The following is a 13,272-nucleotide window of genomic DNA, read 5'->3' on the forward strand; positions in this document are numbered from 1 at the left end:
TAAGAATGAAATAATGTCAGATAACTTCTAAAGATACACCTGCCACCTTGTAAAGATTCACAGAAGAACTGGAAGTGTGAGAAGAACCCAAAGATGGATTAAGTATGCCAGGAGAGAAAAGGATATGATTGTACAGTTATAGGCAGAATTGATGCAAATCAGACCATCTAAACAAGGACAGCAAGAAAATCCTGGTCAAGGTCAAATTGTGTGGTCAGTACATATTTTAAGCACATCTGATCAATTTTAGCTGGGTGGTGTGTGATTGATTGATTAATCCTGCATGTTGGGAGAAAATTAACACCGTATTTCATTCCCTCTGTAATAGAGCTGCTATCGTATTACTGTTTTCTTAGAAAGATAGAAAGTCCTGCAAAAGTAGTTGCTATTACTGTTCTTAGTTTGCTTCTATAATCTTATCTACAGTTCTACTGAACCTAGACAGCTCATTTCAACTTTACTTTTTATATATATGTATAACAATTATTACAGAGTTTTTGTAAAATTTTATTAAGAAATTAAATATTTACAAATCAGAGATTTAAGTTAATTAAACTGAGTATATTTTTCAAGTGTACTGCAATTCATTTAAAATTGCAGTGATTTCCCCCCACCAAGAACTCCAGTTAGCGATCATCTAGTGTGTTATTGAGTATATCTAACTTGAACAATGAAAAAACAAAAGCTAAACAATTAGACCAAGAGGAGTTGAAAAGAACTGTTAAATGTGGATGCTAGATGTGTTGCCTGAGCTACAGCTGACTGAGCTGTAATCAGATCCATGGGCTTTTCTACCTTTGTCATTAAAACCTCTTAGTCAGGCCACTGTTGAAAGTGGCTGCTCCTCAGAAATACTGATCTATCAATCATAAAGCTAAATCAAACTTAACATCTAGTCCATCTAGTTCATGCACAGCAGCTTCTGCATGGGCAGTGTGGAGCTTACAAACATACACATGAAGGTTCCTGCCTGTTACCTCTGGAAATACCTTGCATTCCTCTCATCTACGGCATTAGCCTAGTCTCAATTCTTAGTGCTAGATGACTGGTGCAGTTGGGCTACTCAATGGCACTTAGTAATTTCAGTAAATGCTGGAGAATGGGGAGACACATTAGGTAGATAGATATACTGGTTTTGTTTCTTTATGTCATGATTTGTCTTAATGCTCCTTTCTTTTCTAAAAATGATGATTATACCATGGTCATTCTTTCTTATGATGCCCACTGTGCCCACATTCTTAGTCAGATCTTTTCTAGTAGTTGTAATTAAATAGTACATTCCCCTCCAGCTGTTTTCTCCATCTTCTCCAGAGTGCTTCAAGGCATTTCCAGATTTTTCTGGGTAGTCTGTGCCCTTCTGTATTGCTTTCTCATCAAAATGATAATTGAAATTTCCCATTAGTATGAAGTTCCCATGCTTTTGATAAGTCCTTTAGTCACCCAGAGGAAGACTAATCTCTATTATCTTCTTAATTTACAGCCTACAATAGTCCCCTTCATGACATCAATATTGCTTTTACTGAGAAATGTTTAGTCACTCCAGCATCTGATAGCCCTTCTGGACTAAGAATAAACATGCGCATCCTTGAAATAACCTTTTGGTCTTAGCTATCTTTCCTGAACAGACCATACTTGTCTGTACGAACTATCCAACCAAACCCCTATCATACCAATTAAGACATTATTTCAAGTATGATTTAAGACATCTAGCTGTTCCTGTTTCCTATCTTGCACCTGTGTAAAAAATTAGTTACAGTGTGTGAGTATATATATATGATAGTATATAATGTTCAGTATATAATCAACAATAGCATATAATGAATATATATTTGCATATAATGAACTAAAACACTTCTGCTTACCTCTCTCAATACCACATCAATAAAGCTCCCCAAGGCTGGAGGCAGCACAACTTCCCCGTGTTCTGGCCCCATTGCTGGGCTGCCCTTGTGAACAAAAAGCTTCTTCATATCTCCTGCCTGAGCCTCTGGTGTCCCACCTATCAATCACCTTTATTTCTCATCCTCTTCCTATGTAATGCTGTGAAAAGCCTGCCTCCTTGCTGATCTCTTCATAGATAGCAGGGGACTGTGTCATGGGGCATTGATCCTTCAGTTACCTATACAGGTCAACTAATTTAGTTTAGCTGTGTTCTAGGTTTATGGTTAAATATAGGCTCAAAGGAAAAATTCTAGAGATTTTTAGATGCTTCAAGTCTGAAAGAAAGACTTGTTAAGCCAAGTTGGGAGCAGTGGTAGATGTTCACTTATGTATACTTCCATGCGAAAGGATTATGCTATGAGCAGAACAGGTGCTTTTTTGAAGCCCAAGTCACTGTGATCTGCAAGCTTTGAATTTAGAATATGTACACGGCTATGACCATACCTAGAGTAAATATTTTAGCATACTCTCTCCTGACTGATAATGACTTTTAGCTTCAAATGTGGCCTGTCTGTGTGGCCTGGGACCCTGTGCAAGCTCAAACCCAGCTCACTGACATCTTGAGATGGATGTTGATGCCCGAGTAAAGTTTTGGACAAAGATGGAACCACAATAAGAGAAAAAGCCTGTGTGTGCTTGGACACAGATTGACAAAGATGTATCTGCTAAGGGTCTGCCAGAAGGAGAGTCTGAGGGGGACAGCAAGAAAGTGGAACCTGTGCTTCCTCCTATACATTTTTGAAAGATTCCCAGGAATTGTAGGGTAGTCTAAAAAATCCTTGAAAAGTGGTCATGTAGACCTTAAGCAATGAGGTTTCAATGAATAAAAAGTCCTCTCCAGGATGAGTGCATCTCTTTGAAGGTGTTTCTCTATTCCACACCTCTAAGAGGCAACACAGAAAAAGAGCTGAGGGATATGGAGGAAGTTGTATCTATACACTCTTCAGTGCTGGGCTGAAAGCTTTCAAACGCAAAGCTGCAAATGCTTCTCTTTAAAACTTGGTTTATCTTCTGCAGGTTTATCAGCCTGATGTAAAAGAGATACACACACACATGGTTCTCCCTCTCTCATGCAGCATTCAGTGAGTGTGGAAGAGACCCAGGAGACCTAGTGCTGGGACATGTAAGATATATTTGGTAACGTAGGAAGTCTGACAAGGCATGGAAAGTACCAGACTTCTCTGAAACAGAAGTGGAGCAACACTGCTACAAACCCCAAGAGTTTGAGAAAAGTGGTTGTTCAGATAACTTAGCACATATTGTTCCTGGTATCAGGCCTAAAACGATCTGAAGCATGTATCTTCCCACCCCCCCCCCAAACCAGCAATGTGTCCTTGCTGTCGTCAACTCATGAAACACACCAGCCTCTTACTTACATTACTGAAACACTCAAAGGCTAAGACATTTGAGCAGGACAGGAATGTTTTGCAGCTGTTTAGCTGGAAGATGAGAGCATGGTGTTCAAGGTGAGGTTGGATGGAGCTTTGAGCAACCTGGCTTAGTAGAAGGTGTCCCTGCACATGACAAGGAGGTTGGAACTAGATGAGCTTTAAGGTCCCTTCCAACACAAACTATTCTGTGATTCTATGATAGTGAGCACTGACTCTGCCCAGTCTCCACTGAATAAAATTGACACCGTTTTTTTAATTAAAAAAGGATTGTTAGATGCCTGGCTATTGGAAAACAGTAGTGTCTTAGGAAAAGGAATAAAGTGATGCAATACTTTCACTAAGCAGTATTTCAACCAGAGAAGAGTATGGCTTAATTCTACAGGTTGCCTTTTCCAAAGGTAACAAATGTGCTATTAGCAACTTAGAAATACATCTAAAGTAGAGCAGACCATAAGAAGACACAGGAAGATGTCCGAGTGTCTGTAGAGCAAACTACTTTAAGCACCCCCCAATGCTCTTGCTCTGCAGTGGTAGGGGAAAAAGCAGGAAGTAAGATATACAGGAATAATTGTGTTAATAATTCACCCGCTAAGCCCATTTGTGAGTGGGAGAAGAAATACTTTGGCTGCAAGTGTTGTATTGTGGTAAAGTTTCTAGAAAGACAATATTGCATAAAATGATTCTGCAATTACAAGGGAATTAGAAAAGCATGTTCAAAAGTAATTAGTAAACTCAGTAAGAACTAAGTAGAATTTCAACTGGTGAAATATTCTTTCTGTACAGCTTTGCACAGTGAATTTCAAGAACATAGCTGGATGTTCTTTCAATTGACAGAGAAGGAAAAATTTTGTAACACTTAGTGTAATTGGCCTTTTATGAAATATTGAAGTTCTTCCTAAAATGCTACAAATATATAATACATTTGTAATATGTGTAAAGGCTCAACCTTAAAATGAAAACACTTAGTAAAAAACATAGATTAAAAGTTACTGCAGCAAACCAAAGTCACTGCAATTACACTTAAAATTTTTTTATTACTTTTAAAGACAATCAGCAGTATTGACAGGCACACAGACACAAACAAAATACAGTGAGAGCTTTCTTCCTCCGTACATTATTCAATAAAGTAGCACTGCAACAAACATTGATTTCAAGCGTAAATGTGGAGAGGATTTTAAACTCTGCATATGGCACTAATTTCAGCTTTTGTACAGCCCCATTTGCAACAAATTCCTGCCAAACCCAGAGAGTCACGTTTTCGTCTGGGATACTTGGCCCAAAGGTAATTGTTTGACCCCATGGGGTTTGCAAATCCTGTTCCCCCCTTCTCTTTCTTAATAGCCTCCTCTACTTTCCGAACAAGTTCTTTAAAGTCATCTGCCACAGGTACATACTCATTAATGTCATTCAAATTATACAAGTCATTAATCATCTCCCATCCAAAAGACTGGCTGCTTCTCCGCTGCTGCTCCACTTCAGGCCCCGAAACTGATTGCAGCTTCAAGTTTCCCAGTAGTTTGTTACTTGCTGTTCGCGCAGAATCTGTTTAAAGAGAAGATTTATTTTTTTTTCAGTTCAGACTGTAGGAGTACCGAAAGGAGCATGCAGCCCTAAAACAGCAATAAAACCCCTTCCATTAATAACAAGCAAAGTACTGTTATCTAGGAGACCTGTCAGGATTGCAGTGTCTCCACAATTTACCTACAGCTTACTTCTATGGGAATCTTACATTTTAAAGACTATGCTGCCTGTTAGACACAAAGAGTGCACAGCTAGAGCCATGCATGAGGTACAATTACCTTTTCAACTGCAGTGTTACTGACTAGAAGTCTCAATACTTCTATAGAAACTAAATTTTTTGGTAAAGACATGTGCCCAGAAATGACACAGTACTATGTCATGTGGCCCATGAATTAGATTAGACCACTCCTGTACCATGCACAGCTGCACAAACTAGCATCATATGAAAAACAGATGTAGAGAGGACTAAATATTGGATGAAGTATGTAAACTGCTTCTTATAGATTGTGTTTTTCCATAGCTATGTTCAGCCTATGCTTTCCACTCATTCATTTATCAAGGGCAGAGGCTTGCAGAATTTACTCAGAAACACACTTTGTCTCACTGACTGAAGTGTTCTCAAAAATCCAGCTCTACTTCCTTTCACTTCATACTGTTTCTCTTGGCTTCACTTCTGCAAGGCAAGTGGCACTGCTTACTTCAGCTAATACGAAGAAAAGCAGCTCTTCCGTTTAAGTGAAAAAGAAAATCCGAAGTGTTTGTCTTGTGGTCTTAATGCTGTTTGTAAGTTCTTTTGTTTCAGAAAGCGAAAAGAGTATGAGAACACCCAGAGAATATTTACATTAATGCTACTAATTAATATGTGGAAGCTAACTTTTAGATAGAACAGCTGCCTGAATACCTACAAGAAAAAGTGGCTGTAGCTTCTTTACCAGTTAGATGGTAACTGCTATTTAGTAACCTTTTTGGGCAGGGATGAGTTAGAGAGCATGCAGCACAGTGCAGGCTCCTTACTGACTGGTGCTCTCAGAAGCTATTGTTAATAAGAATAAAGTTTGCTGGGAAAGAACACAACCCCAGCAGAGGCTGCCTATATGTAACTTGTTGTAATTACAAAGGTAAATTTTATCTTTTACTCCATTGGAAAAAGAAAGGAAAAAACAAAAAAGAAAAAAAACAAAGAAAAACCCCAAACCCAAGTGAAATATTCCCAAGACACCCCAAATGCTGGCTGCATTAACTGCCTGAGGTCCAATGCTATTTCATTAACACTATGCTCAAGCAAGAAAAAAGAAGCTCTTCTGTGGCACATTTTAGCCATAATTCCAATTTTCTTAAAAACGTTATAGTCACTATTCAAATATCAGTATCAATGAGGTTTAAAATTACCCTGTCCCACTGCTGGAATTTCAGAACACTGCTCAAAACCCATCTGCTTACATTTTCTTAATATATTTGACTTGGAACATGAGACTAAAGTTACCTGAGGCACATTTTACCCATTATCTGTTCCACCACAGATTGCCGAAGCAGTTCTTGCCGTTTAAACTGAAGCACTAGAGTCCCATCCGCCCTCCAACGTGCCAACTCTTCTGTACAGAGCAGCACAAGTGACCGACAAAAGCACAGGACGACCCCACGTCCAGCAGCGCCCCTCGCACACCCCAGGAGGGCGAGGAGCACCGTTTACAGCTCCTGACAGGGAGGGGAGATTGAGCCAGGTCTCCCCGGACCGGAGAGTTAACGAGCTTCGGCAAGGGAGGGAAGCCACAGCGAGAGGCACTCCCTACCGCTTCCTTGGGGCATCACACTTACCTGCATGCCCAAGAACTGCTATTTATTGTGTGCGTTGGGCTTTTTTAAGTAAAGAGCGCCCAGGGAGGCTCTGCCGCCGGCAGGGGTGCTCATCCCCGTGCACAGCAATGCCCCTGAACAGACCCAAACTTCGCGAGTTACCCCGACTAATACCGCCCCAGTGAGTGCCCCGTCTCCTCCTCTAGATCTGGGGGTTCCTTTCCTAAGTCACGGGAACCGACAGCAGCGCCGGGACCGAGAGCGCCGAGGACGCTCCGATCGCGGCTGGAGCGGAAGGAGCGCGGAGCGCCGCGAGGCGCTGGCCCTTGTCCACTCCGTCCCATTGTCCCGCGTCTCCTCACAGAGCCTCCCCCGACCGAGGAGCCGCGAGAGCTACCTCAGTCCGAGGGGCTGCCACGACGCCGTCCGTCGGTCGGTCGGTCGGTCGCGGCGGCTAACCTCGCCCTGCCCTCCCCTCGGATACTCACCGGCCGCGGGCGTCGGCTCCATGGCCAGCGCGGAGAGGCGCTTCCAGCGGGACCCGCCGCAGGTGAAGATGACGGCGCGGATGAACTCCCTCCCGCACAGCTTCATTCCGTACCCATCGCCCTCTCCCGCAGGGGGCACTGCGGGCGCCGCTCCCCGAGCGCGGTGCGGACCCGGTGCCGCGGCGCAGAGCAGCGCCGCCAGAGCGCACAGCAGCTGCAGCTTGGTCCGCATGGCTCCGCTTCCTGCCCTCCCTGCCTGCCTGCCCAGCGCCGGCTGCCCGCGGCCTCGCGCCTAACCGCTGCCTGCCCGCGTGCCGAGCGCGCTGCCGCTGCCCGCCCGCCTCCCGCCTTTTATAGGCTGAGGGAGGCGCTGAGTCACCGCCCGTCACCGCCCGTCACCGCCCGGCCCCGCCGCGCCCCCGCCGCGCCCCGCGCCCCGCTCCCGCCGGGCGGGACTTGCGCTCGGAACCGGCCTGGGGGCGGCCCCCTGCAGCTCCCGTGCATCGCCGACCCGCTGCGTGCTGCCGCGGCGGGGCTGAACCTCGCCCGCAGCCTCCCGGCTCCGAGCGGCTCCGGCCGGGACGTGCTACATCCGCGGCACTCCGGCTCCGTCCTGGGTTTGGTCAAGTACCAGTTTCTCGTGCCCTCCCCAGTGGCCCTTAAAATGGGGAAAATCTCGTGCTCATCAGTGTTCTCCCTGCGCAGAAGCTGCGTAACTACTCCTACATCCAGCTTCCTTGAAGCAAAAAGGCAGGGCAAGTAAAGTAAAATAAACTCTCTTCCACTGTGGACGGCTTTAAGCTGTGGACGGCTGAGGTGGGATTTAAAAGGCTGAATTCCTCTTAGGCTTGTCACTCTCAAGACCCATGCTCAGTGGCACACGTGCTGGGATGTGGAGCTCCACACCTGTATGTTTCATCAGCAGCCCCCAGCAGGCTCTCACCGACAAGGGTGGCATTCGTCAGTCTCACCAAACCGAGCTGTGTTGCCCCCAAAGAATACTTTGGCTCTGTTTCGGTTTGAGTTTGTTTGGGTTTGTTGGTTTTTTTCAGCACAACAGGACAAGAACTGGCTGCTCTCTTCTTTCATAAACTGTCAGACCATGAAAACCAGCGAAGTTCATCTACCCAAAAATACAATGAAGTTCATGTCTGTACATCTGTCCTGGTTTTAGCAGAAGCAGTCATTTTTCTCTTTCTTGGTAGCTGGTGCAGTGCTGTGTTTTGACTTTCAGGCTGGGAACAGAGCTGATAAAAACGATGTTTTGGTTTGGCCAAGGACTTTGTGGGCCTCATGCTCTGCCAGGGCGGAGGGAAGCTGGGAGGAAGCAGAGACAGGACACCTGACCCAAACTGACCAAAGAGGTATTCCATACCACAGCACGTCATGCCCAGGAATTAACTGGGAGGGAGCCAGAAGGACTGGGTGGACTGCAGGGTTGGAGGAGGTATGGGTTGGTGCTTGATCGGGCTGGGGGGGGTAAGTTATCGGTCACCTGGTGACAGGGTGTTGTATTCTCTTTCCTTGTTATTTCCTTTATCATTACTATTATTGGTGGTAGCAGTAGTGATTTGTGTTATACCTTAGTTACTAAACTGTTCTTACCTCAACCCGTGGGACTTGCATTTCTTTTTGATTCTCCTCTCCGTTCCCCCAAGAGTAGGGGGAGGGCAAGAAGGGGTGGAGTGGGTAACAAGCTGTCTGGCTGTGGGTTAAACCAGGACAACATCCTTCTGCATGAGGGCTGTGCTTTCTATCTCCTGAGTACTGTCAGTGTCTGCCCTCAAAACCCAGTCTAGAGGGAGAGCAGAAAGAAGATACAAGTCCACAACTGCGTGTACAAAGGTGAGTGATTTGCCTAAGTGGGCAGAGAAGACGTAGACTCCCAGTTACTTTCTTAAGGAGGACTTGGGTGTTTTACACTGAGCTGGATCTAGAAACAAGCTATGGAGGGCTAAAATAGTGAGCAACTTACAAAGCTGTTTACGCTTGGGCTTTCTTTTTGGTCCAGTCATACATGTTGCAGGCAGTGGTACCACTTCAACAGTAGACAGTGACAGTAACCATCACCCAGGCTGTTAGTAGTCCTCAGAAGTGCATGCTGCTTATCTGAAATTCCTGAAGAACAAAACCTTGATCTGCTTCTCCCTCAGCTGAAGTCTTAACTGGTGCTCTGTTACAGACAAGCTGTTCAGGGTTAACCACAACTTGCATTTTTAACGAGAACAGCTGCTTCATCTTGGTGGCATGGGCTTTTTCTGAAAACACCCCTCAGGTCAGGTGAACCTACTCATGGACTGCAAGTAGTCTTCTATGCAAGAGAACTGTTTCCAGTGGCGGGAGGGCTTTAGTCATGTGTGAGAGCACTACCAGGACTTTCAGGGCAAAGGAAGGTGGTTCCTGAGTCAGGCAGTGATTGACCTGGTGAGTTACCTAGGTTGTAAACCAATATAATTTATTTCATACCCTCCTTTGGTGCCCATGCCCAATATTGGATCCAGTCTTTAAAAGCAGCAACATGTTGGATGTGTCCTTCTGAGAGTTTTACCAGAGATTTTCAAGAGAGGTCCCCAGGTAGCAAGATGATTTATCAGTCTATCACTATCTGTCACTCTTGACTATCCTCATGCTTTAGTTTCAATTTTAACTGGACCACCAGTTACTGTGGCATCACATCTAACTCTCCCTAAGCAAAGGCAGTGTGATGGCCACTTGTAGGGCTTTTTTGTAAGATTCTGATTTTTGCAGCTGTCTGAAGCATGTAACTTCTGACTACAGCTGCTAAATACAAACCATCAAGGCACTGGAAAACAAATAGTTCAAACTGTTTTTTCTGGCTTCCCCTGCTTCTTCATCAGGGCTACTCAATGTGGAAGACAAGACTTCCTGTGATTCCCATTGTGCTTGTTGGTAGGTCATAGAGCACAAGTTGTCAAAGAGGTCTCAGAGGGAATCCCTTCTCAAGACATTTCTAATTCCTCAGGGAAGCCCACAGCGCAGCACTCTTCATCACTCTTCTTGCTGAAAAGCATCAGCTATGAATGCTCCATTGATAGGATTTAAGACCGCAGCAACAGGCAGTGAGTTAATGAGTTTTATTAATGATCATATCTGAATGAGCTGGCAGTAGTTTGATATTACTTAATGTTACTATGCTTAATGCGGTTTCACTAGTAGGTTGTATTGCTCAGTATTTTTTCTTCAGCTGTATTTTAGCAACACTGCCTTTGCATCTAGGGCTTTCAATTACATCTACTGTGATATGTCATAAACAAACTATGTTGGTAATATAACTTTAAATCATACAGGGCATTATATAGAAAAGCCTAAGTGTCAATCTCTCGGTAATTTGTGGTGAATTTAAATCAAGTCACAGGCTAGGTTTGTTTATCTGTTCCTCATAGCTAGAGGAAAAAAAATGCATGCAGAAGAAAATAATTTAAATACTTTAAAATTATACTTCTGAACAATTTAATTACTTTTAAATAATTTAAAGTAAATGTACATCTTCTTACTCTTTGTGTTATAAAAACCAGACAACAGCAGAACAAAGGAATGAAATTCCATTCATCATCCGTAGGATCTTCCAGTATGGTGTGGTGTTTCTCAGGGGTCAGTGTTGGGATCGATACTGTTCAACATCTTTGTCAGCGACATGGATAATGGGATTGATGCACCGCCAGCAAGTTTGCCAAAGACACCAAGCTGTGTGGTGTGGTTGACACTGGAAGGAGGAGATATCATCCAGAGGGACCTGAACAGGCTGGAGAGGTGGGACAGTGCAAACTTATGAAGTTCAATAAAGTGAAGTGCAAGGTCCTGCACCAGGGTCAGAGCAGTCCCAGGCACACCTATAGGCTGGGCAGAGACTGAATTGAGAGCAGCCCTGTGGAGAAGGACTTGGGGGTGTTGATTGTTGGGAAGCTCAACATGACCCTGCAGTGTGTGCTCACAGCCCAGGAACCAACCGTGTGCTGGGCTGCATCAAAAGGAGCATGACAAGCAGGTCAAGGGAGGTGATCCTCCCCCTCCCCTCTGCTCTCATGAGACCCCACCTGCAGTGCTGCATCCAGCTCTGGGGCCCCCAAAACAAGAGGGATGTGGACCTGCTTGAATGACTCCAGAGGAGGCCACAAAGGTGATCCAAGGGCTGGAGCATCTCTGCTATGGAGACAGGCTGAGAGAACTGGGCATGTTCAGCCTGGTTAAGGCTCTTGGGGGGACCCTGGAGCAGCTTCCAGTGCCTAAAGGGGCCTATGAGAAATGTGGAGATCATCTTTTTAAAAGGGCCTGTAGTGACAGAACAGGAGGGAATGGCTTTAAGCTGAAAGGTAGGAGATTCAGATTAGATATGGGGAAGAAATTCTTCACTATGAAGATGATGAGGCACTGGCACAAGTTACCCAGAGAAGCTGTGGCTGCCCCGTCCCTGGCAGTGTTTAAGGCCAGCTTGGATGGGGCTTTGAGCAGCCTGGTCTGGTGGAAAGTGTCCCTGCCCATTGCAGGGAGGCTGGAACTAGGTGATAGCTAAGGTCCTTTCCAACCCACACCATTCTGTGATTCTATGGGTACATCCATAGTACTGTCTCAAGGCAAATATTTCAAAGTTTTTAGTTTCCTAAGATAAGTCAAGAATGACTGTAAAGATGATTCTCTCCCTTGCACTTAATTTTGCATCTGTTGGCCAATAGCAGTGAAAGTTTATAGAAAGTACAAGATGTTTCATGAAAACAGGTGGCTAAGTAGATACCCTTTAAAAGCAACTTGATAACCTTGAATTCCTTCAGTGAAAGGCTTACTCACATGTTAAATGTCAGACAATCTACAAGGAAGATCAGAGGTAGAACAGAAACGAACAGACTTAATTTGTCTTTTCTTTTCTTAAAGACTTCATTTCAAATTCATGCAATTCACTGCTGCAAGAACGATTTAGTTTAAAAAAAGCTTCCCATACACAAATTTAAATATTTCTTAAGTTTGTATTGTACCAGACAGGATTCTGCAAGAAATGTGAAATACCATTTCATGTATGCAATTGGTGACTAACTACCAACGTTATCCAACTATCTTCTTCACATGACAATGGGTTTTAGGAAGCAATTCAACTTCAGAAAGTTTATAGGTAAAAAATGAAGAAATCCTAGAATTTTTACATAATGAATTCCAAGACTGGTTAAGCAATTAAATAATGATGCAGAAATGATCTTGCTGGAGCCACATGATCCTAAGGTCCTTTCCAACCCTACCCATTGATTCTGTAATGCTGTGTCCAGCTAAGTGCTTCCCTCTTCTACTTTTAAAAGCAGTGATATGCAGTCATTAAGTAACTTCAAAACATTTAAGCAGGGTCTGTTAATATCCAGCTTTCCCTATTGTAATGAAGGGTTTAGATAAGTTATATAATCAGTCAAGGAATGAAGGAAGGGCCCAAATTGGATCCCCCCCCAAAAAAAGAGACCTTTCTTGTTTCTCAACAATACTCATGTATCCTATCAAAACCAGATTAACAAGAGAGGTGTGGGATGGGCAGCTGTGGTTCACAAGTAGCATGCACTTTCTTGGATTCAGTAAGACATATCCATAACAAGAACAGAGATTAATTCTGACATCTTCATCATGACTTCTGTCTTTCCTGGAAGAGTCCTGCTCTGACTGACACTGATTCAGGATACATGGCTAACAGATACTATGACAGAAAACCCAACAGGATTATGATGGCAAGTGTAGTGCCCACAGGTCAGAACAAGTTTCCCCTGCAGTTATTCTCCATCTCTTCCCCCATGATTCATAAAAAGAAAGACAGTTGCTGCGATATATTCAAGTAAGTCTTACAGCTGAAGCCAGTTAGGCTTCAATGACAGGAGAGAGCCGGATGTTTTAGGTGATTTATTTATTTGTATTAGTACAATGGCTATGATTGTTGCAGGCAACTTGTGTTGTAAACATCGATTTCCCTGAAATAGACTCCGTTATAGGTAAGCTTTCCAGCTTTCTTTCCCTGTTCTCTGAAGGAAATCATACAGTTCAACCACGCTGTAGCTTGATTATCAGATATAGCCAAGTTTGGCTTCAATACACTGGCAGTAAAATAAATACTGTGTAACAAAGAACAAGCATCTTCAAAACAAAAGTATGTA

General features: G+C 43.9%; 1 protein-coding gene across 1 annotated transcript; it reads right to left on the minus strand.

Moving 5' to 3' along the window:
• Nucleotides 1–4,382: 4,382 nt before the first annotated feature.
• On the minus strand, nucleotides 4,383–7,450 carry LOC133213856 (relaxin-3-like). The gene is made up of 2 exons (XM_061356417.1): nucleotides 7,136–7,450; nucleotides 4,383–4,874 (listed from the first exon to the last, which is right to left on the minus strand). The coding sequence occupies exons 1-2, from the start codon at nucleotides 7,365–7,367 to the stop codon at nucleotides 4,507–4,509; spliced, it is 600 nt and encodes a 199-aa protein (XP_061212401.1). The 5' UTR covers nucleotides 7,368–7,450; the 3' UTR covers nucleotides 4,383–4,506.
• Between the last annotated feature and the right edge of the window lie 5,822 nt (nucleotides 7,451–13,272).

The sequence above is a fragment of the Neopsephotus bourkii genome, unplaced genomic scaffold, assembly GCF_033783945.1.
Source record: "Neopsephotus bourkii isolate Nb327-2 ecotype Australia unplaced genomic scaffold, CSIRO-AGI_Nbou_v1 NB_851, whole genome shotgun sequence".
Classification (NCBI taxonomy): Eukaryota; Metazoa; Chordata; class Aves; order Psittaciformes; family Psittacidae; genus Neopsephotus; species Neopsephotus bourkii.

What these genes read in the sequence shown, in the direction of transcription:
- LOC133213856 (XM_061356417.1), bottom strand. Translation starts at nt 7,367, where the DNA reads ATGCGGACCAAGCTGCAGCTGCTGTGCGCTCTGGCGGCGCTGCTCTGC. An exon ending in GGAGCCGACGCCCGCGGCCG is followed by an intron (nt 4,875 to 7,135) that starts GTGAGTATCCGA and finishes CTCTTTAAACAG; the next exon opens with ATTCTGCGCGAACAGCAAGT.